Consider the following 25,341-nt stretch of genomic DNA (forward strand, 5'->3'; position numbering starts at 1 on the left):
CACTCTTTTGATAATACAATTCTATACATGTACAATACATTGAAAATTATTATAGATCTCACATTTACTGAGTATGCCTGTCTTCTCTCAATCAGACGGTAAGCTTTGAGAGTACGATCCAGGTCCTAGAGTTCTGTGTATTCCCTCACAGGGAATACACAGTCCTCTGCAAAGAGTAGCTCTGTAATAAATGTTTAGTAAATGTGTTCAAAATGGAGTTCCACCCTCCAGCCCAGACAATCAACATTAATGTCATCCTTTCCCCCATGGTAAGGGACCTCAACAAATGGACTTTATATTCCCTGCTCGCCCCCCGCCCCCCATATTTTTCTCATGACTTCTATTCATCTTGTTTTGTTGGAAGACCAAGCAAGGTGTTTTTAGACCAGGAATGAAAGGAAGGACTGGAGCTATGAGCCAGTGATCCAAGAGAAAGGCAATATGCTAAAGACCTGATCAGAAATGTTGGATGTTTTTGCCTTATACACCCTTCAAATCAGCTATGTTTCAACTCAAAGAGTGCAAATGACATGTTCTAAATGCCACACAAGGCTTACTACTGGGATGCTATTAAAATAAGGGGAATTAGTAGTGCCACCTGTTGGTGGAAAAGTATTACAAAAAATAACTGCTTATCTGCATAACCCAGATTGACAGACCATCAGAAAACTACATGTGGAGGGGCAGTGAGGAGAGTGGTTTTCTGACATCTATTTAAAACAAAGTGGTTAGTAGCCTGGACCTGCAGAGCCGGCCACTGCAAGGAGGATGCCAGTGGATGGGGAACTTCAGACCCACAGAAGTGCTGAGTGAGCATAAGCTTAAACTGTCTTAGAAAAACAAGGCCCTCCAGTCATGGCATTTACTCAGGCTGGTGAAAGAACTGCTACATATCATACCATTTAACACAGAATGAGTGACAACTAGCAGACAACCTCTTTCAAAACCCAGACTCATTATACAAAGAATACACGAGAAATCCAGTAGACTAGAAGAAGCCAGAACCACCGTATAACAAATACAATGACCTACAAGGTGAACATAAATTGGAGTCGATGGGATTCAACCATTTTGTGATGACTTAAACCTAGACCCTGTTAGTATCAACATATCATCACAAGTGTGGAATTTCAGGGCAGCTACTCAACATGAATTTAGCAAAAAGTAGGGGTATATGCAATCTGAAGATGGCATGACAGGGCTAGTGTGACAGTTCAGCTCTTTTGTAAAGATTAGAACAGGAGTTTAAGGACACAATAAACTTCAAAGATTATCATTTTACCTTTACCTTTGCTAAGAACCCGGGGCAAAAAGGTTGAGATTTAGAAATACCGCAACTTAGTTCTAGCTGGAAGGGTTAAATTTTTAGATCTTTGGAACAAATTTTTATTGGGACATCACACTAGACCAATCCCAAAAGAAACTTGGAACCTTCTGCTAGATTTAGAAATATGATTGCAGATGATATGTCTATCTATGATAAGGAAGGAACATGGCCTGCTCTTATAGATGATTTTGCAGAATATGCAAGGCCAATAGTCACAGGTGGAAAGCATAGCACTGCTTAAGCATAAAACTTAACATAGATTAAGATTATAAATGAATGGCTTCCTGTAAAGAAAGCATTTCGGTCAGTCACTTTGCATGTTTGTCACTGATTACAGAAGTCATCCTTGAACAGTCATGAAATAACCTCTTTATTCTGCCTAAAGAATATGGTGGCTGACTTTATAGACACCATAAGAAATTCCTCAGAAGTTGGCTGCTTTGGAATATCTGGAGATGGATTACTGTAGCTGCTGCTTTTAAGAGAAAGATTTCCACATGGTTTTTTTGTGAAAAAGTAACATAAAACCCATTTTGCAAGACTGCAGAATATACTGTAATTCAGGATTTAAGGTGAACCCTAGCAGTCACCAAAACTCCTGCTGAATTATACTATAATTGTGCTGAGAAAACACTGTTTGTGTTCTCAAGTAGGATGTTGTCTTTACATATAGGTATTAACAAAAGTTGTTAAAAACGTGCCCTAAAGAAAATAATTATGTTGTGGATCCTAACATTTTTAAATTTTCGTGCCAGTAATTTAAGGTTTATACTTTTTTTTTTGAATTATCAAGTATCTAGAATTACCAGATCTATTCTTGTTTTAATTTTCTCTAGTTACTCTTCTGAAAATCATTTTATAGTTTTTAACACATCTTTATAGCTTGCACACAGATGGCCACAGTGTGCAATTTCAGAGGTTTCTTTCAAGCTGTTTACAAGTCAATAGGCCTGTTTTATTCCTTTTTTTTTTTTTGTGAGGAAGATCAGCCCTGAGCTAACATCCATATCCATGCCAGTCCTCCTCTTTTTGCTGAGGAAGACTGGCCCGGGGCTAACATCCGTGCTGATCTTCCTCCACTTTATGTGGGACGCCGCCACAGCATGGCCTGACAAGCAGTGCGTCGGTGCACGCCCGGGATCCCAACCCCGGCCGCCAGCAGCAGAGCGCACGCACTTAACCGCTATGCCACCGGGCCGGCCCCAGGCCTGTTTTATTTCTAACAATATTTGAACTTCCTAAGAAGTTTCTTAAGTTTTTTAAAAAATATTTTATTACATTTCAAAAGACATTTTTCATGAGAAATAGTTCTTTTATGAGTGATAAATTATAAATTTAAATATGAAGTGAATTTTTCCCCTTCAGCTATTTATATCTATAATATTTAGCATGTAGCCCATTGTACAAACTGTTAGATTTGGAAGCTAAAATTACATCATTATCCAATAAAACCAAGATTGCTGTAGATATAAACAAAATTATTCTAAAATTTGTATGTAGGCCGGCCCCGTGGCTTAGAGGTTAAGTGCGCACGCTGCGCTGCTGGCGGCCGGGTTCGGATCCCGGGCGTGCACCGACGCACCGCTTCTCCGGCCGTGCTGAGGCCGCGTCCCAGTACAGCAACTAGAAGGATGTGCATCTATGATGTACAAGTATCTACTGGGGCTTTGGGGGAAAAAATAAAAAAAAATAAAAAATAAAAAAAATTTAAAATAAAATTTGTATGTAAAGGCAACATGACTGGGATAGCTACCTTTTGAAAAAGAAGAAAAAGTGGGAGGAATCAGTCTACCCGATGCCAAGACTTACTATATAGCTACAGTAATCAAGATTGTGTGTTATTGGTGGAGAGACAGACATGTAGATCAATGGAATAGAGTATAGAAACCAGAAACAGATTCACATAAATAAACCCAACTGATTTTTGACAAAGCTGCAAAAGCAATCCAATAGAGGAAAGAGAGCCTCTTCAGCAAATGGTGCTGGAACAGTTAGACATCCACAGGTCAACCTAAGTCTCACACTTTATACAAAAATTATCTCAAAATGGGTCATGGATTTAAATGTAAAACATAAAATTATAAAACTTTTAGGCATAAATATAAGAAAATCAGGGCTGGCCTGGTAGCATAGTGGTTAAGTTCATGTGCTCCACTTCAGCAGCCCAGGGTTTGTAGGTTTGGATCTCAGGCTCGGACCTACGCACCGCTCGTCAAGCCATGCTGTTGCAGCGTCCCACATACGGAGTGGAGGAGGACTGGCACGGATGTTAGCTCAGGGCTAATCTTCCTCAAGCAAAAAGCAGAAGAGTGGCAAGAGATGTTAGCTCACAGTCAATCTTCCTCACCAAAAAAAAAAAAGAAGAAAATTTCTGGAATCTGGGGCTAGGCAAAGAGTTCTCAGACTTGAAATCAAAAGCATGATTCATAAAAGGAAAAGCTGAGGGCCAGCCCCATGGCTTAGCGGTTAAGTGCGTGTGCTCCGCTACTGGCAGCCTGGGTTCAGATCCCGGTCGCGCACCAACGCACCACTTGTCTGGCCATGCTGAGGCTGCTTCCCACATACAGCAACTAAGAAGGATGTGCAACTATGACATACAACTATCTACTGGGGCTTTGGGGAGAAAACGGGGAAAAAAAAAAACAAAAGGAGGAGGATTGGCAATAGATGTTAGCTCAGGGCCGGTCTTCCTCAGCAAAAAGAGGAGGATTGGCAGGGATGTTAGCTCAGGGTTGATCTTCCTCACAAAAAAAAGGAAAAACTGATAAATTGCACTTCATCATAATTAAAAACTTCTGCTCTGCAAAAGACCCTGTTAAAAGGACGAAAAGACAAGCTACAGACTGGGAGAAAATATCTGCAAACTACATATCCAACAAACAATAAAAAACAAAGACAACCAAATTAGAAAATGGTGCTGTGAAGATCAAACAGGTGAAAGTAATTAGAAATATAAAGGAAGATTACATTAGGATGTTAGAGATTTGCTGGGGTTTCATTGTTGCTGTTTTTTGTGTGTGTGTGTGAGGAAGATCAGCCCTGAGCTAACATCCATGCTAATCCTCCTCTTTTTGCTGAGGAAGACCACCTCTGAGCTAACATCTATTGCCAATCCTCCTCCTTTTCTTTTCCCCAAAGCCCCAGTAGATAGTAGTATGTCACAGTTGCACATCCTTCTAGTTGCTGTATGTGGGACGCGGCCTCAGCATGGCCAGAGAAGCGGTGCGTCAATGCGCGCCCGGGATCCTAACCCAGGTCACCAGTAGTGGAGTGCGCGCACTTAATCGCTAAGCCACCGCGCCGGCCCTCATTGTTGCTGTTTTTATAGGCGTGTCTGTGGGAATGCACAGCCTTTCGGTCCCCTTACTATTTGGGGGAATTTCCCCTTTTGTGTAGGGTTTGGGGGAAAGGAAGGGTCCTAAATCCCCCTATAGATGGGAAAATGGACCAGATATTTCCAATCACTACCCATTAACAAGGTGTTGGACATGTGACCCAGTCTCAGCCCATAGGATAGTCCAGCCTGTGACTTTGTGAATCTGGAGGGAGTGACGCAAGGAATGGGACAGTCACTGATTTTCCATAATGGTAGTGGTCACTCTTCCCCTGGAGTGATCCTAATTTGTTCTCTGCTGCCAGCCTCTCCTGTGTCTTGCTCACTTCTGAAGTCGCAGTCTGCAGCTTTTCTATCAGTTCTGCGAAGGGCCCAGTATCTTCCCTGCAAATTACTTTTCTGCTTAAATTAGCCCAACCTTAACCAGAACAACAACCTGGTTGTTGTTGCAACCAGGAACCCTTACATGGGGGTATTATTAAATCCCTTCTACAACACAGCGTCTTGAAGTCACTTGTTCCTAGGCAGGTCTAACAAAGAGATGGTTGCTTGGTCCTCCTGGAGTTTCTCCTACCTCTAATATCAAATCCCTCCTTGATTTGCTGTCCCTTTTCAAGCAGTTTGGCCCCAAGCAAATTACTCTTCTGGATCTTAGCTGCCTCATCTGTCACATGGGGATATGTGCCACCTAATTCTCACAGGTGAATTTAAATTTTTTATTATAAAAGTAATACATCCATATGATAAAAAAATTTGTATCAGTGAAGAAGAGTACAAAGCTTAAGGTAAAAAAAGCAACGCCCTCCCATTCTTCCCAGTCTCACTCTCCAGAAAGAAACATTATTAAGTATCTCTTGTGATATATAATGTTTTGATGTTGGAGATTTTGATGCCAAACTCCCCTCATCCAAACCCTTCTTTACTTTAAAAATACCACGAAGTGGTCAGGACCAAAAATGATCCAAGTAAAAGAATAGCTAAGATGGGCCGGCCCCGTGGCTTATCGGTTAAGTGCGCCCGCTGTGCTGCTGGCAGCCCGAGTTCGGATCCCAGGCGTGCACCGACACACTGCTTCTCTGGCCATGCTGAGGCCGCGTCCCACATACAGCAACTAGCAGGAAGTGCAGCTATGACATACAACTGTCTACTGGGGCTTTGGGGGAAAAAATAAAAAAAAATAAAAAATAAAAAGATTAGCTAAGAAACTGACATTATGGTAAAACTGATCACAGTAAAATGATCAAAACAGCCACTCTGTTGAAATGACCTGCTTCAGTTCATGGCATCCTCATAAGACCACTCCCAAGAAAATAAGGTAAAAATTGGTGCAGATTCCTATCTTACAGGTTGGATAAACAGCGTGACTGACAATTTACCAGTACTCATACCTTGGAAGCAATAGGAATTTAATCGATCTTACTCTTTGTTGCATACCTCAAGTACCCCAAACACTACCTGGGTCTCTACTTCTATAAGCTTAAAATAGAAACCCCTCAACATGTCGTTCTGGGATGTTCTTACCAATCTGTCTAACTTGACATAAGCTAAATTCTATATTTAACTTTTGAATTCTGGTCAAGAAACATCTAGATAGATCAACCTGCTCTAACCTTTCTGATACCTGAAGACTACCGGAAAGCAGTGGTTCTCAAACTCGAGATCCCCAAACAGCAGCACCAGCATCACCTGGGAACTTGTTAGAAATGCAAATTCTCTGCTCCAGTCCCAGGCCTACCGAGTCAGAAATTCTGGGGGGTGCACTAAGTGTGAGAGTCACTGCTCCAAAGCCTTACAAATGGCAAAAATCACAATGTACTTCTGAGAGTTAAGGAAATTGGGGGAGGGGAGGTCCTTCCTCATTGCTTTATATTTCCCCAAAGATGGCTTTCTTCATCCTTCACCCTTCTTTCTCTTCTTCCTGGCATTCTGAGTGTTTCTTTGGGAAATGAGTACCTAATCAGAGAGGGTCTCTGGTGTCTGGCCTCCCAGAGATCTCTGTAAGGGAGGATCTGATGCTGCACTAGGCTTAGTGGGAAAGTGTACCAGACATGATCAATGACATCAGTCATATTAGAGCTGATCAATGACATCAGTCATATTAGAGCTAATCAATGACATCAACCCTGTGCTCAAGAAAGGAGCAGAGGGAGATGGCGATTAGCAGGTGTTTGGCTCCTTGCCGTAAACTATTGTGTTATGCACATGATGGTGGTGGCTTGGCCTTCAAAGGCCAGTTTCAAAGTTCCCTCCACTGGAAGATATTAGCCATCTAACTAAGCGGTCCTCTTCGGTGTTCCTCCAGGGCAACACACTCTCCAACCCATTGCTGCACATTAGAATCTCCTGGGGAGCTGTTAAAAAACTCTGATGCCTGGGCTCCACCCCTCGAGGAGATTCTGATGCACCTAGTTTCTGGGGTGGGGAGGCATCAATATTCTTCAAAGGCTCCCCAGGTAATTCTAATATGCAGCCAGGACTGAGAATCCCGCAACCCTTGTGGTTTTCACAGTGTGGTGGCCAAACCAGCACATTAGCATCACCTGGGAATTTGTTAAAAATGCAGAATCTCAGGCCCCAACCCAAACTTCCTGAATCAGAAACCTGTAGAGGTGCGGTTTAGCCCCCAGGTGATTCTCATGCACAATCAAGTTTGAGAGCCATTGGTTATGCCCTGTTCACACCTTCATTTAAGAACCTTCCCAGGAGGAGATTCTGGGAAAGCAACTGCCAGATCTGTCTACATTCAAGATTACAGTTTGCAGTTTTTAAAGATATAAACAACTTCGCTCTTATAAGCCAAGTGAGCTAATAATGATTCCAGCTGGTCTTTCACTTTAGATATCCTTGGAAGGTGTTAATTACTGTTTCTGTCTGCTTTAAACATTGCATTCTAATTCTAACCCAGCAATTCCTAGAGTGTATTTGTGAGCTGCTGAATGATTTTAAGAGTGTCACATTGTTATGGGGAACAAGCAGAAGCAAGCTGTGTTGGGCACAGTAGGAAATAGACAGGTAATTAAATATTGTTGGGCTATGTTCTCCACCAAGCTGGAAATGCTCTCCGGCTTTGTAGACTGAGCAAATAAATAGAACCATAGGGACAACCTTCTTCACATTTTTGTTTCCAGTCCTTTTATGGCTGCATGAACCCAAGTTTTCACACCACAATTTATGGTTATAAAATCCTTTGTTATCCATATTTATCAACATCTCTCAATTAAATCTCAATCAAATCAATAATGTAGCATTCCTTTTCTTGCCTTATAGGAGAGAAACCTACATCACGACTAAGGAGGAAGCCACATAACACAGCTTTGGGGCCCTTACATATTTTGGGTGCTAACCTGTCCTGTGAGCTGAATTCCCTCTCAGAAAAAACCCACTAAAGAGAAAGGCAGGAACTATTAGAGACAGACAGAAGGAATAAAAGCCTTCTGTGAGCCTAACATAGAACCTACCGGATTACAAGACGGTATGGAAGGGCCCAGCAGCAAAGACAAGGCAGAACCTATCAGGCCACATGCAGAAATATTCAGGTTCATGCCTGAAAATTGCAGGTCTCCTAGAGGCATTTTAGAAGCAGAGAGTTGTATTTCGCGTCCGCTTGATGTTAAATATTATTCCACTCTGCAGAGCTTGAACCAAGCGTGGCTCTTTTGCCCTTTGTCACAAGCCTCCCTCACTTTATGTCTGAGAATCGTGTTGCTGCAAAGGAAGACTGAGATCTGCCTCCAACCCCAGGGCAAGCTTCCAAGCTGACCTCATCATGCCATCAGCTGATGCAGAAACCCTCTGAGATCAGGAGAACCAAGGTGGAAATGAATCTGTAAGCATCTTACCGGGCATTTAATTGTTTCATAATATGCATGTTCCCCACAATAAAAATAACTTCTTTTTTTTGGATTTTATAATGACATATCATGGTTAAAAAAATTTTTAAGTAATCTAAAAAAGCATAAGGACAAAAAGTAAAATCACCTGAAATTTTACCATTTTGAGATAACTATTTGACAGTCCATCTTTACATATACCTCTTTCCATCAATGCCTCTGTGTAGAAGTGCAAAACAGTATGGCAGTTCCTCAAAAAATTAAACATAGAATTACCATATGATCCAGCAATTCCACCTGTAGACATATACCCAAAATAATTGAAAGCAGGGACTCAGATATTTGTACACCAGTGTTCATAGCATCATTATTTACAATACCCACTAGGTTGAAACAACCCAATGTCCATCGATGGATGAATGCATAAACAAAATGCGGTGTATAGACACAATCAGATATTATTCAGCCTTAAAAAGGAAGGAAATTCTGACACGTGCTACAACGTGGATGAACCTTGAAGACATTACGCTAAGTGACATAAGCCAGACACAAAAGGACAAATACTGTATGATTCCACTTGTATGACATACCTAGAGTAGATAAATTAATAGACACATAAAGTAGAATCATGGTTGCCAGGAGCTGGGGTAAGGGAGAAATGAGGAGTTATTTTTTTTTTAATGGGTACGGAGCTTCAATCTGGGAAGATAAAAAAGTCCTGGAGATGGATCGTGGTGATGGTTGTACAACAATGTGAATGTACTTAATGCCATTGAACTGTACACTTAAAAATGTTTAAAATGGTAAATTTTATGTTATGTATATTTTATTACAACAAAAAAATTTTAGAGTTGGAAAATATTACTAATGCTGCTTCCTAAAAATTATGCCATATTTACCTTTCAAATTTCATAAAATAAAAAAAGGAAAGGAAACATATTTAGATTCAAAACTTTTTGGTGACTAGACTCTGGAACTCTGTAGACACACTGACCAACTCTAACTAGTCAAGTGATGAAAACACCAGGAAATGGTCCCTTGATGAAAATTGTGGCTGTGCCCTCTATTTTATGAGTATAACTTCAGTGGCTGACATGGTACACTAAATTCTTCCTCTGTGCAGAGGAGTCAAGAAAATTTGCGTTTCTTCTTACAATAAGTATGAAGCCTACATCAGTCCCTTAGATGTGAGTGGACACTAGCCAGCAGTAAATCATGATGAATTAACCAATAAGTAGTTAGCCCTGTGGTAGGCGAATTATAAGACCTGGAATATAAAAAAATTATAAGACCTGGAATTTATAATCCACTTGGGGAGAGAAGATTAGCACAAATAAACCAAGATAGGGTTGTAATAAGCTAAAAATAAAATCACTCACATATAGAATATGTGGTGCATCCCTTCTTCTCTTCCCCAAATTAAGACATCAAATCACTTTACTCGCTGGAAGCATGGCCCCTGTATTTTCCCAACAAAGAATAAAGCATTTCCCCACCTGTCACAGCAGCCTCTGCTTAGGACCAGAAGTATCCCTCATCTAAGCCTAAACTTTGTGCACAGCCCCTGTCACTCTCAAATCGGCTCTTGTAAATGAGTGTTATATCTGGGAATCTTTGGAGCTGGAGAAGACCTCACGGCCAGGAACTACATGCTGATAAAGATCTCTTTCCCTCCTGCAAGACTGAGATGGGGTACTGAATCTCACTGTCAATCATATGAATGAGGAGAGTAGGACAGAAAAAAAGCATCAGGTATACTGAGGAAAACAACAGAAACTTCTCAGATAGTTGTTCTCAATCTTGGCTGCAAGTTGGAATGAGCTGAGGAGCTTTAAAGACATATTCGTGCCTGGGTCCCTTCCCTCACTCCAGCCTTTCTCCGTTGAGATTATGATTTAATCTGGGATTGTGATCTGGACATTAGGATTTTTATAAACTCACCATGTGAATCTAATGTCCAGCCAGGGTTGGGAACCACTGCTTTAAGGGAAGGAAAGCCTCCTCATCCCTAGGTCAGACTTCTGGGGACCCTGGCTGGATCTCAATTTACTGCAAAAGCTAATGACTTAGAGTTAAAATAGTCTTGAAAAATTACTCTCCAATATGACACAGAAGATGTGATCACATTCCATCACTAGAGGGCGAAGTTTCTTCATTTTCTACATTTAATAAATGTCCTACTGCCTCAGGTTAAGAATTCACTCAGGTTCCTCAGATAAACAGACACATGGACAAAGAGAACAGATTAGTGGTTGCCAGAGGGGAAAGGGGTTGGCAGGTGGGGGAAAAGGATAAAGGGGCACATATATATGGTGACGGATAAAAATTAGACTATTAGTGGTGAGCACGATGCAGAAACTGATAAATAATAATGTACACCTGAAAGTTCATAGTGTTATAAACCATTATGACCTCAATAAAATAATTTGAAAAAGAAAAAGAATTCACTCAGTTTTCTCCCTTGCTTTAAAAATAAAAAAGCTGGAAAAAATTAATTAAAAAAAATTTCACATTTTAAAATTTAAAAAAGGTTTCTCAAGTTATAAAAAAAAGCTGAATGATGATGTTTTAATGAAGGTACACTAAAGCCTGACTTTCATGAATGTCAGTTTCTTCCTATTTATGAAATGAGGGTTTGAGAGGCTATTATTAAAAAGCACTGTGTCCTTTCATTTGCCACATGCCCTCTTCCTGAAGAGTTTGTATTGTATAGGGCATGTTGTTTTTACAAAGCGCATGGCTTTGCTGTGTAAACTATGTTACCAAACAGGAAGTGCAGCTTGATTATATCTGATTAGGATCTGATTACTTTCTGTCTCAGTAAGTGAGACAATAAATGAATCAATTTTAAAATCATCTGATTTTTGTATCTTGAAATGGAAGTTCTGCATTTCTAACAAACTCCTACATGATGCCAATGCTGAAGCTGCTGGTGGAGAACCCACTTTGTGTGTGGGAGGTGGAGAACCTTGGGGCAGATATGCAACTCCTCTTCTGAAGATATCCTAAGATGTTAACTCACACGCTTATAATGTGTCTGTCTGTTTATCTATCTATCCATCTCTTCCTATGAAGACAGAGAGATCACAAATCCAGTGGATTCCAAATTGGCTAGATATCAAAATCACTTAGTTGCTTCTTAAAAATAAACATTCTTTGTCTCAATTCCTGGAGATTATGATCAATAGGTCTGGAGTGGGGCCCAGGAATTTTTATTTTTATCAAGTACCAAGGAGATGCCCCCAGAGCCCTCTGCTTTTGAAAATCATTGTTCTTCAAAGTTTTTACTTTATAGACAAAGACAGAGGAGAAGGGGGGAAGGGAACTTTCAAAGCTAGTGACAGAATAAACCAGGATCCAGGTTCTCCTGGCCCTATTGCTTGTTAGGAATTAACATGTGTGCTTAATTCTAATTTTTATGCTAGGTCATTGATACGTACAGTAGCTACAACTATCCAAAGTTGGTTAACCAAAGCTAAACCAAACCAAAGTTGGTTTCCAAAGATGTCCCAAAATGAACCAAAATTCTCAACATTCACACCCATGTGTCGTCCCCTCCCACATTCAATCTGGGTTGGCCCCGTAACTTGCTTTAAAAGACAGAATGCTCTGGAAGTGATGCTGTGTAACTTCAGAGTCTGGGCCTTAAGAGGTTTGCAGCTTCCACATCCTTCTATCTTGGATCACTCCACTTTGAACCCCGACATCATGCTGGGAGGAAACTCAAGCAACCACATGGAGAGGTAACATGAAGAAGAACCAAGGCCTTGATCAATATCCTCACCTGAGCTCCCAGCCAACAGCCCTTCACTAACTTGCCAGCTATGTGAATGAAGCCATTTTGGACCTTGTAGTATCCACCCCAGTGGAGTAGAACTGTCCACTCAACTCCCAGAATGGTACAAAAAAATAAATTGTTGTATTGAGCCTCTGTGTTTTGGGATGCATGTTACATAATCGACAACTGAAAGGACAGGAGAAGAATTCCCTTGACAGGAGAATTCCTCTTACCTGTTAGGCTGGAAAGAGATTTGGTCATAGCCTGTGAGTTCACACAAATCTTTCTCAAGCTCTTGGAAAAGCTGCTGGTACCCTTGAGCTTGGTCCAGAGGCACAAAAGGGTGGATGTTTGCAAATTCTTTCCATGTGATAGGCTGAAGAGCAAGAGCGGAGAAAACATATGCATATGTTTATATTGTAATAGTAATATTACAAACTTTAATAACAATGATGATGGTGATGATAGCAATAGCTAACAAAAAGAATGTTGACTATGTGCCAGGCACTGTTCTAAGCACTTCAAATATATTCATTCATTTAAGTCTCACCACAATCTTATGACATAAGTACTATGACTATCTTCATTTTACAAGTGGGTCACAGAGACCCAGAAAAGGAGCTTGTACAAAATATAATCTTTTTCTATCTTTTCAGGAACAAAATGGCCTGAAAATAGATTTATATCCATGAACCCCATTGAGTTGTTTCAGGTATGGTTTACTCAAACTCTTACATAGCACATATATTGTTCTCTGTCTTCATTAAGCAGAACAAGACACCAACATAAAAGTAAATGAGGAAAATCTTCCTATTACAATATAAAATGATTTCCTTTCCCTGATGTGATTTTTCATATCAAAATAACCCTACGGAAACAAAGGAACAAGACAGCTCTGCTAAAACGGATTATAGCCTAGCAGAGATACTTACCAACCACAACAGCAGGTCACACAAATCTTCTGTTGACACAAGAAATAAATCAAACCTCAAATCTCTACCCTTCTGACACTGTGAATGGATTTCTAGAAATAAGGCTCAAGGTTCTTAATGCCACCTGAGCATAACAATTACAAATTGATAAAAATAAAAGCTTTTAACATGGCAGGTTTAAAAAAAATGGGGGTGGGGATAGGAAGACATAATACTATATATTTAATTATTTTAATTTTTTTAAAACTAATTTTACTCATAAATTTAAACAATGAAGTTCTGATAAAATTAGGGTTTCTCCCAAGATTGTGGAATAGCAAGGTAAAGGATTATTAAAGTAGTTATTAAATCAGAGTCCCAGTAGCTTTCCCTAGTTATCTGCTCGTGTACAAGCCAGAACATTGCCCCCACTAAGTTCCCTCTTAGTACAACTACTTACTGCGAGTTCAGATGAACTGTTGAGCTTCATGGTGCAGGACCCCTTTAAGAAGCACATCCAAAATGTACCACATTAGTGATTTCCTATGGTCCATCTATCAGCCCTCCAATCTCCCCACTTGGTCACCCCTTCACCCCTCTTGCAGCATATTAGATGCAACCCCACCTGCAAAGAGGTGGGATCAGGGGGTGGAAGTCGGAACAAAGGCAACAATTACCAGCGGAATCATGCTGTGAACAAGTGAAATGTCTTTATTTTCCAATTTCTTCATGTATCGGACAATATTTGTTTCTGAGTGATAGCTGTGAACACAAAACACATGATTAGGCCCAAGAAAATGAGGTAAGGGTCCATACACATCCTCCTGAAAGATAACACAAACTGAGATCTACCTTCAACATACAGATCAAATTGGGCCATGGGCAACATGTCAACAATACATCAGAGGGACACGGAACCCTCATGAACCTCAGAGGATGCCTGGGACAAGAAGGTGTCTGTGGGCAAAAAATGAAGGTCTGGAAGAAGAGGATGTTGAGCTCCTGGATATGAACTTCAGCCTGGCAACTATGCATCCAAACTCCCCTCTTCCTGACAAGCGGAATTAGGGGTGACAGTGCCAAGGGAGCAGAGCCACCCAGAAATAAGTGTGCTTTGGTCAGGACTTGGGTCAGGATTGGGATCCTTACAGCAATGATTTATTAGCGAGCCAGGGCTGAGCCACAATAACCCAGGCCATATCACAGTTGGAGTCAGAAGCCGCTCTCTCTACTGCATTCTCAAGCCACAGCACACAATGCAGAAGTCACACAAGACACACAAACCTGTTGAACACCTGATGTGTGAGAAACGGGCTAGTTCTCTTGAAGGCAGTCCCTGGAATACCTCTCCGCTCCTCGCCCATGCTTTCAGCAACCAGCTCCTGCATGGAGAGACCGCCGAAACTAAAGAGCAGGAATTGTGCCTGGAACCACGTGTGGACATCCAGCCTCCCAGTCAGCATGTATTCTGACAAAGCACTGGAAAACCCCACCACCACCACCACCACCACCATCACCAACTCCCACTGCCCCAGGCATGTGGCATGGTGTGGTGACAGGTGTTACGAGTCATGAATTATGGCGATTCTCCAGAACACTATTTTTAAGTTCTGTTGACCTTTGCCACAGTATGTACAATTTTTACTAAATTAAAAAAAAAAAAAGTTGACATCTTCTGCATGTTCCTTGAGTAATAAAGCAAGTTCCAGTAAATTATTATACAGGGTTATCAAAAAAGTTACTATGATAACACTCAAGTGAGGATTCTGGTCTTTTATGTTTGAGAACAATTCTAATAAAATACATGTGCCAAGCCCATTCAGGGGGGGGAAAGGACAAGTCCCTTCAACAAATGGTGCTGAGAAAACTGGATATCCACATGCAAAAGAATGAAATTGGACCCTTACCTTACACCATATTCAAAAACTAACTCGAAATGGATTAAGACACTAAATTTAAAGGCTAAAACTGTAAAACTCTTAGAAGAAAACATAGGGTCAAATCCGCATGGCCTTGGATTTGGCAATGGTTTCTTAACTATGACACCAAAAGCATGAGCAACAAAAGAAAAAATAGATACACTGAACTTTATTAAAATTAAAAACTTTTGTGCATTAAAGGACACCACCAGAGAGAGTTAAGAGACAACCCAAAGAATGGGAAAAAATAGTTGTGAATCATATATCTGATAGGAGTTTTATAACCAGAATAAATAATTAAATACATGGCTTGCTCCTCATTCTGCCCCAGCCTGATAGTACGGCCATCTCAAGCCCTCACTGGGTGCTCCACAAATATTCCTGGAACACATGGAACAAATACCTATGATTAAATTTAGTGCAGAGTTCTAGAGAGAAGATGCCTACAGTCCTGTTTATTAATTAAAGTTTAAAAGAGAACAGTGTGATACTTCTTTGATGATTTACATTTGGTATCTGATACTCAAGTTTTCTCTCAAAGAGACATAGACAACCAGGATAGCATCATTCAACACTGTGGAACCTTTCTAATTCTACAGTAAATGCTTCCTTTCATTGATTCATTCAACAAATATTTCCTGAGTTCCTGCTATGCACCAGGCTGTGTCAAGTGTTGTGATTAACACCTTTCCCCAGGTCTAGGTAGCTACTGACCCCTCTCTCTTTCATTCTCCTTCCATGGATTGTAACCTGTCTCCTTGCATGTCTCTGCTATTTCATTGTTCTATAAACCAACTCAGTCACACTCAACTGCTTCTGGTTCTCTGTAATCTATCTCCACTTAGCCTTTGTGGCTGCTTTTCCTGGTGTCTGGAACACCTCTGGCCCCATCCTCCTTCTCCTCAATTGTGCCGTCTTAGTCTGGAAAACTCATACTCATCTTTCAGATCTCAGCTTAAGGCAATTTCTTCCAAGTCTTGGTGAAGAGTTTTTTGAGAATCTTCAGACATCACCCAACATAACACATCATCTGGATTGTAATCCTGTGCTTGTTTGGATCCCCATTAACCTATAAGCTCCATGAGAACGAGAATCATGTCTAATTCACCACTCTCCTCAGGGCCTAGCAGAGTACCTGGCACATATTATATCTCCAATAAATATTTGTGAAATGAATGAGTATCATAATTTTCTGAAAATGAACATAATCAAGATGCCAATGTCATGAATCTTCATATTAGGGATAGTTTCAATTAAACACCATTAACGATCCTTCCAACTAGCCTGGCTACACAGCCCTGGTATGGGTACAGAGCAGTGACCTCCAGCTATCAACATTAACAGGGAGAGTCAGTGGTATAATTTTAAGAGTAGGCTGCACAATGTCACACCTGGGCCCCCTCTCCCTCATACTCAGGCCCACAAGACGCAAAGCTATCCTTGATACCACCTCAAATAGTCATTATGAGGAATGCTTGTCTTCATTTTACTTACTGCAGACGACTCACAGCCAAAGATCCACAACAAGTCGTCCAGATCTTTTTCATTGACTGTTTCATCAAGAGAAATACCAAGCTACAGAAGTGAAAACGAAAGGGAAAACATCAGCTCTAAATGGCAAGATCAGTGGAGAAAACCCAAGAGAGGTCAAAGGGGAGAAGATGCTAGACAAGAGTCCTAGTTGTTTTAAAATATCAGGGTACCATTATACCCAAGTTGGCTCTTAGGTGAAGGCAGCTAGACCAGTCCTAGATTTCACAGGTTTAGAGGTTTGCAAGTCTCTTCTGGCCTCCAATGGTCTGATGGCTGCAGGGCACTCCCATTGGTACTAGATATGCTTACCTTTTTCTTCCCTCAACTTACTTTATTACATCGCTTATCATAGTCTTTACCTTCAACAGTCAAATTGTGAAGACAAGCGTATTATGAGCAAAATATGTGCCTAAGAGTCCCATATACGAAAACACAAAGTCTTAAGGAAAGCTAAGAATGAATTATCCTTTATTTGAAACACTCACAATGTTCCAAGCTGGAAATGAAAGTTGTTTACAAAAAATAGATTGTGCCTAAAGTTCCAATATTAATTTTTTTTTTACTAAAGAGAAAAGTTTTTAATGAGAAAAGTCATGAAAACGTAGAGAATTTTAAAAGACTGGACGTTTGACTTACTGTGCCATCCTCAAAGAGGCGGAAATTGATTTGCCGCTGAACGGCCCTGCCCAAGACCTCCTTCACTGAGCAGCCACACTGAACCTTCAGAGTGTCGAAGAACAAGTCATGCTGGAGTTTATGCCCTGCTCGCTTGAGACCTAAACAAGACAGGAGAGCCACCAGTCTCCAACACAGAAACCTGCAGCTCATCCACTATTTCCCAGAGAAATAATGAGGTAACTCCTACTATAGTGTGTTCCTGGTCCTACCCAGTGTTTTGGTGGCTGCTTAAAAAAAAAAAAAATTAAATGTTTATTACTATACTATAGAAAATTATGAAATACATATAAAAAGGGAAGAAAAATCACCATAATCACCATCCAGAAATCTGGTTACATTTTGATGTATATTCCTCTAGAAGTGGTGTGTGTGTGAAATATCACATATATATATTTCTTTACCCTTTTTTATAACTTTATTTTTTTATTGAGATATAATTACATATAACATTATATTAGTTTCAGGTGTACAACATAATGATTTAATATATGTACATAGTGCGAAACCATCACCACAAAAAGTCTAGTTAACATCTATCACCACACATAGTTATAGTTTTTTTCCTTGTGATAAGACCTTTTAAGATCTTAGCAACTTTCAAATATACAATACAGTTTTTGTGTGGGTGTGTGTGAGGAAGATTGGTGCTGAGCTAACATCTGTTGCCAATCCTCCTCTTTTTGCTGAGGAAGATTGGCCCTGGCCTAACATCCGTGCCCATCTTCCTCTACTTTATATGTGGCATACTTGCCACAGCACGGCTTGATAAGCAGTGCGTAGGTCTGCACCCAGAATCTGAGCTTGCAAACTCTAGGCCACCGAAGCAGGGCATGTGAACTTAACTACTACGCCACTGGGCCGGCCCCTACAATACAGTATTATTAACTATCGTCACCGTGCTGTACATTACATCCCCAGAACTTATTTATTTTATAACTGGAAGTTCGTATCTTTTGACCACCTTCACCCATTTTGCTTATTTCCCCCAACCACCACTACCTCTGGCAACCACCAACCAGTCTGTTCCCTGTATCTGTGAGTTCAGTTTTTGTTGTTTTTTTTTAAGATTCTACATATAAGTGAGATCACACAATATCTGTCTTTCTCTGTCTGACTTATTTCACTTAGCATTATCCCCTCAAGGTCCATCCATGTTGTTGCAAATGGCAGGATTTCCCTTTTTTGTGAGTAACTAATATTCCGTTTTACATATGTACTGCATTTTCTTTATCCATTCGTCCACTGATGTATACTTTATAACTTTAATATATCATGAACATGTTTGCTTTTCTACAGATTGATACCCATATTTATTATTTTTAATGGCTGTATAATATTCAAATATATGGATGTAACATAATTTAAATAATCACTTATGATTGGACATTTAGGCTAGTTCCAAGATTGTGCTATGTAAACAATGTTTCAGTGGACATCCTTTACTCCTTATCTGATTATTTCCTTTAGATACATTCCTAGAAGTAGAAATTCTGTATCAAATTGTAGGCACATTTTAAAAGTTTTTGATACTTTTAAAGTATTGTTCCCAGGGTTCGCAGGTTTGGATCCCAGGCACAGACCTACACACCGCTTATCAAGCCATGCTGTGGTGGCGTCCCATATAAAGTAGAGAAAGATGGGGCTGGCCCTGTGGCTTAGCAGTTGAGTGCACACGCTCCCCAACCAGCAGCCGGGGTTCAGATCCCGGGTGCGCTTGTCTGGCCATGCTGAGGCGGCATCCCACATACAGCAACTAGAAGCATGTGCAACTATGACATACAACTATCTGCTGGGGCTTTGGGGAGAAAAAAAGGAGGAGGATTGGCAGTGGATGTTGGCTCAGGGCTGGTCTTCCTCAGCAAAAAAAAAAAGAGGAGGATTAGCATGGATGTTAGCTCAGGGCTGACCTTCCTCACACACAAAAAAAAAAAAAGTAGAGGAAGATGGGCACAGATGTTAGTCCAGGGTCCATCTTCCTCAGCTAAAAAGAGGAGGATTGGTGGCAGATGTTAGCTCAGGGCTAATCTTCCTCAAAAAAAAAACACAATAGGGGCCAGCCCGGTGGCGCAGCAGTTGAGTTCATGTGTTCGGCTTCGGCCGCCCAGGGTTCACCGGTTTGGATCCCGGGCGCAAACCTACTCACCACTCATCAAGCCATGCTGAGGTGGCGTCCCACATAGAAGAACTAGAAGGACCTACACCTAGGATACACAACTATGTACTCAGGGCTTTGGGGAGAAAAAAGGGAAAAAAAAAAAAAAGAGGAAGATTGGCAATAGATGTTAGCTCAGGGCCAATCTTCCTCAAAAAAAAAATAATAAAAAAGTATTGTTTAAGTGCCTTCAAAAAAGTCATAGCAATATCAGCATTCTTTTTAATCTTTGCCAATGTAATGGGAGACATACTATTTTACTGCTTCAATTTACATTTCTTTGATTAATAGTGAGGTTGAAATTTTATATGTTAATTGGCCATTTATTCGTATACTTATTTCTTTCAAAATTACCCTTTGTCCATTTTTCTCTCAGTGTTCATCTTTCTTGAGTATGAACTCAAAGGGTAGAGGGAGGGAATAAGAGCTCCTGAAAATATTAACACTCAGTCTATCGTAGTTGTTGAAAATATTCAGTTTTTCATTTGAATTAAATTTGCATACAGTATTGAACATGCAGTGAATTTTCAACTTTACTCAAGTTTATCAGTCTTGTTATGCCCAGAAGTTTTAAAACAGATAACTGACTCACCTTCAGACAAAATCAAAGTGGCATTGTGTACCCTCCTAGCAATATGCTTCAGCCCGTGGGAACCATGGTAGATCGCAAACATGGCAGCCATATTTGCCAAGAGAGCCTAAAATGACAAAGAACATTTAAAGAATCATGTTAAACAATGTGATGGAACATGACTAGTGGGAGGGAGTATTACTTGACTTGGGATGTCAAAACTATAAACAGGGACAATGTAAAATGACCAGATTTCCTGCATTCTCTATAATACCTGGGGACCCTTTATAACCTGCCTGACTATCTGAGGGAGAAACAGCACCCAAGACACCCCAGAGTCACTATACTAAACCTTCAAATTTGACCATTATAAAGGGGTTTCATCCACGTAACATAATCATGTTACCCTTAAGGGGAGAATCAAGTAGTCATCAGATATCAAGAAGCAATATTTAATGTTGGAAGACAGCAGAGCAATAAAGCCCTCAGGAAAAAAAAAAGTGAGATCCAAGAATGTTATACTCAATCAAACATTTCTTCAGGGATAAAAACAACATGCAATTTTTTTGCATCAAAAAGAATAAAATACCTAGGAATAAATCTTACCAAGGAGGTGAAGGACCTATACAATGAGAACTACAAGACATTATTGAAAGAAATCCATGATGATATAAAGAAATGGAAAGATACCCCATGCATGTGGATTGGAAGAATAAACATAGTTAAAATGTCTATATTACCTAAAGCAATCTACAGATTCAATGCAATCCCAATCAGAATCCCAATGACATTCTTCACAGAAATAGAAAAAAGAATACTAAAATTTATATGGGGCAACAAAAGACCCCGAATAGCTAAAGCAATCCTAAGAAAAAAGAACAAAGCAGGAGGCATCACAATCCCTGACTTCAAAACATACTACAAAGCAATAGTAATCAAAACAGCATGGTACTGGTACAAAAACAGACACACAGATCAATGGAACAGAATTGAAAGCCCAGAAATAAAACCACACATATATGGACAGCTAATTTTTGACAAAGGTGCTAAGAACATGCAATGGAGAAAGGAAAGTCTCTTCAATAAATGGTGTTGGGAAAACTGGACAGCCACATGCAAAAGAATGAAAGTGGACCATCTGCTATCGCCATTCACAAAAATTAACTCAAAAAGGACCAAAGACCTGAAACTATAAAACTCATAGAAGAAAATATAGGCAACACACTATTTGACATTGGTTTTAAAGGAATCTTTTTGGATGACATGCCTACCCAGACTAGGGAAACTAAAGAAAAAATAAACAAGTGGGACTTTATCAGATTAAAGAGCTTTTATAAGACAAATGAAACCAGAATCAAGATGAACAGACAACCCACCAGCTGGGAGAGAATATTTGCAAAACATACATCTGACAAGAGGTTGATCTCCATAATATATAAAGAACTCACACAACTGAACAACAAAAAACAAACAACCCGATCAAAAAATGGGCAGAAGAAATGAACAGACACTTCTCCAAGGAAGATATACAGATGGCCAATAGGCACATGAAAAGATGTTCAACATCACTAATCATCAGGGAAATGCAAATCAAAACAACACTAAGATACCACCTCACGCCCGTTAGAATGGCTATAATCACCAACACAAAAAACAACAAGTGTTGGAGAGGATGTGGAGAAACAGGAACCCTCATACACAGCTGGTGGGAATGCAAACTGGTGCAGCCTCTATGGAAAATGGTATGGAGATTCCTCAAAGAGTTAAAAATAGAGATGCCCTATGACCCAGCCATCCCACTACTGGGAATCTATCCAACGAACCTGAAATCAACAATCCAAAGAGGCTTATGCACCCCTATGTTCATTGCAGCATTATTCACCATAGCCAAGAAGCGGAAGCAACCTAAGTGTCCCTCGTCTGACGATTGGATTAAGAAAATGTGGTATATATATACAATGGAATACTACTCAGCCATAAAAAAAGACAAAATCGTCCCATTTGCAACAACATGGATGGGCCTGGAGCGTATTATGTTAAGTGAAATAAGCCAGAAAGAGAAAGACAAACACTATATGATCTCACTCATATGTGGAATATAAACCAACACATGGACAGAGAAATCTGTACTGTGGTTACCAGGGGCAGTGGGGGTGTGGGGTGGGCACAAGAGGTGAAGGGAGTCATATATATGATGATGGACAAACAAAAATGCACAACCCAAAATTTCACAATGTTAAAAACCATTAAAACATCAATAAAAAAATAAATAAATAAAAAACAAAAACAAAACAAAACAAAAATAAAATAAAATAAAATTTTTTTAATTGTGAAAAAAAAAAACATGCAATTTTTAATTACACAAGATATAAGGGAATTTAATTCTCCAGAGACCTTACATAAAGCACTTGAAGCTGAATTTCAGCCAACCAAGAGATGAATGAAGAATCTGTAGCAAAAGACTACCAAAGATGAAAGTTGACCATTGCATTGAGGTTTCAGGAAAATATTTACAAGAAGTGTATGATCTAGTGTGACAGAAAATAGAAAGGAACGGCATTGGAATCTTTCAGAGATAATGGACAAAGACAGCTCCAGGGATGCTTCAGTGAGGGAGTCCTGTACAGAGAACAAGGAGGGGACCCACTGTGATGGCACCTTGGGTCAAGAGGAGAGGATAAAAAGAGGTTGGCTGGGGTCAGAAAGCAAAATGAGTGAGAACTCGGGGGAAAATGACGGAGGCCACCTCCTGCTTCTCTTCCTCTTGGTCCCATCCCTCACCTGCTTTTTCACCTTAGATCCTGCCAATAAGCAGCCTTCTAACTATGCAATTTCACCCTAGGTAAATGGTCCAAACTCAAGTCTCAGACTCCTCCCCTGCACAGTCCACTCTATTCTCCCACAGCCCCTCCCATCTCATTGGTCCAAAATTATGTTCTCTCTGAAGTTGTCAGACCCACTAAAGTGACTTTTGTCCTAATGTACTAGGTTAGCACTTCAAGGTCACCCTTCACGACCAATCACCCCAGGATGGGAAGGGGCACCTCACAGAACAGACACTCTGCTCAACTGAGAAACACAGTGCTTTAACGTCAGATGAGGTTCTATATCAGATCTATTTTATTAGGTACACATTTTCTCTGATAAGCTGCTAGAAGAAATCTCTACGGGCCATTGCAAAACAGGAAACAGTTCTCAAAAGATGCCAGAAAGTGAAGACAGCAGTCAGTAAACAAAAAGAGGAGAAAAAGAAGACATCACAGAACACATAAATAGACTTTCCTGGACCAAAAGTCTCAGAGAGAGTGTCAAGACTCTTGTGGAGTCTGTATAACAAATAGAAATAAATACAGAAGCATCAGAACACCTTACAGCTGTGGAGAGGGCGAGTCTGAAGTAAACAATCCATGACATAGTAAACCCAAATGCTCATGGCTATGCTCCTCGGGGAAAGAAACTCAGACCTGCTGTTCACAAAATGCTCTGGAAGCCGTCCATCAAAACAGCCTTGCAGGGGCTGGCCTGGTGGTGTAGCAGTTATGTTCACGCGTTCCACTTTGGCAGCCCAGGGTTCGCTGGTTCGGATCCTGGGCACGGACCTACTCAGCGCTCATCAAGCCATGCTGAGGCAGCATCCCAAGTAGAAAAGCTACAACTCTACACCTATGATATACAACTATGTACTGGGGCTTTGGGGAGAAAAAAGTAACAGAGGAAGATTGGCAACAGATGTTAGCGCAGGGAGAATCTTCCTTAAAAAACAAAACAAAACAGCCTTGTGGAGGTTGGTTCATGTCCCTTTTTAATCTAGAGATGATTCTTTCCACAAACAGCAGACTATATCAAGTGACTGGCGAACAAATAAAATCACTTTTAAAAATCTTGGAAAGGCATTAGAACATCATAGAAAGTTCAGGGAAACAAAGACAGAGGTCACGAAAATTCAAATTTCTTTGATAAATTTGGACAAACAATACAGTCAGGATACTTGAAAGTAATCAAAAGCTAATGATGAGTTGCTAAGAGAGTAGATCTTAAAAGTTATCACCAGAAAAAAACTTTGTTAACTATGTGTGGTGATGGATGTTAACTGGACATTGTGGTGATCATGTCACAATATATAAGTATATTGAATCATTATGTTGTACACCTGAAACTAATATAATGTTATATGTCAATTATATCTCAATTTTTTAAAAAAACTAATGATAAAAAGATGCTCAAAATCATTAGTTATTAGGGAAATGCAAATCAAAACCACAATGAGATATCACTTCACACCCATCCATATATAGGATGGCTAAAACTAAAAAGACAGGCAATAACAAGTATTGGCGAAAATGTGGAGAAATTAGAACCCTCATACACTGGTAGTGGGAATATAAAATGGTGCAGCCACTTTGGAAAACAGTCTGGAAGTTCAACATAGAGTAACCATATGGCCCAGCAATTCTGCCTCTAGGTATATACCCAAGAGACCGGAAAACATATGTCCCTAAAAAAATTGTACAAGACTGTGCATAGCAGCCTCATTCAAAATACTCAAAAGTGGAAACAACCCAAATGTCTATCCATTGATGAATGGATAAACAAAAGGTGGTATATCCATACAATGGGATGTTATTCAGCTATAAAAAAGATGAAGTACTGATGTATGCTACAATACGGATAAACCTTGAAAACATGATGCTAAGTGAAAGAAGCTAAGCACAGAAGACCACATATTATATGATCTCATTTATATGAAATATCCAGAATAGGCAAATCCATAGAGACAGAAAGTAGATCAGTGGTTGCCAGGGGCTGCAGGGAGGGGAGAGAGATGGGGAATGATTGCCTAATGAGAACGGGTTTCTTTTAGGGGTGATCAAAATGTTTTGAAATGAAATGCTGGTGATGATTGTACAACTTTGCGAATATTCTAAAAACCACTGAACTGTATACTTTGTGCAAATTTTATGGTGAGTTATAGCTCAATAAAAGAGCTAATGAAACGTAAATTATACCTTAATACATCTGACTTCAGAATAAGCTAGTGAAAAAATCTGCTTGTTGTGGTAGAAGGTGAGATATAAAAGAACACAAAGAACAGAACATGATGCAAATTCAAACATGTAGAGAAATGTCACAAGTTTATAGAAAGATTAAAAAAAAGAATTCAGAAATTAAAAAAAAAAATAGCTCTGCACCATCAATGATGCAAAACTAAAAGAAGTCCATTGAGGACCCTATGATGCTCAGGAGGAAAGGAACAGCCTTGAGAAGAACATGGTGCAGTTGCTACAAGAAGCAGAAGACTGGAATCAAT

General features: G+C 40.0%; 1 protein-coding gene and 1 pseudogene across 1 annotated transcript in view; one reads left to right on the forward strand and one right to left on the reverse strand.

Moving 5' to 3' along the window:
• The window catches only part of GLDC (glycine decarboxylase), a 92,125-nt gene that overhangs the window by 31,183 nt on the left and 35,601 nt on the right, over positions 1-25,341 (reverse strand). The window contains exons 9-15 of the mRNA XM_058565781.1: positions 20,055-20,160; positions 17,269-17,408; positions 16,594-16,674; positions 14,465-14,562; positions 13,858-13,942; positions 13,641-13,682; positions 12,503-12,645 (exon numbers count right to left, since the gene is read on the reverse strand). Coding sequence (XP_058421764.1) covers positions 12,503-12,645; positions 13,641-13,682; positions 13,858-13,942; positions 14,465-14,562; positions 16,594-16,674; positions 17,269-17,408; positions 20,055-20,160 — 695 coding nt within the window. The remainder of the gene's footprint in view (positions 1-12,502; positions 12,646-13,640; positions 13,683-13,857; positions 13,943-14,464; positions 14,563-16,593; positions 16,675-17,268; positions 17,409-20,054; positions 20,161-25,341) is intronic.
• Positions 856-1,602, forward strand: LOC131420062 (DCN1-like protein 2; annotated as a pseudogene).

This window comes from Diceros bicornis, chromosome 22, assembly GCF_020826845.1.
Source record: "Diceros bicornis minor isolate mBicDic1 chromosome 22, mDicBic1.mat.cur, whole genome shotgun sequence".
Classification (NCBI taxonomy): Eukaryota; Metazoa; Chordata; class Mammalia; order Perissodactyla; family Rhinocerotidae; genus Diceros; species Diceros bicornis.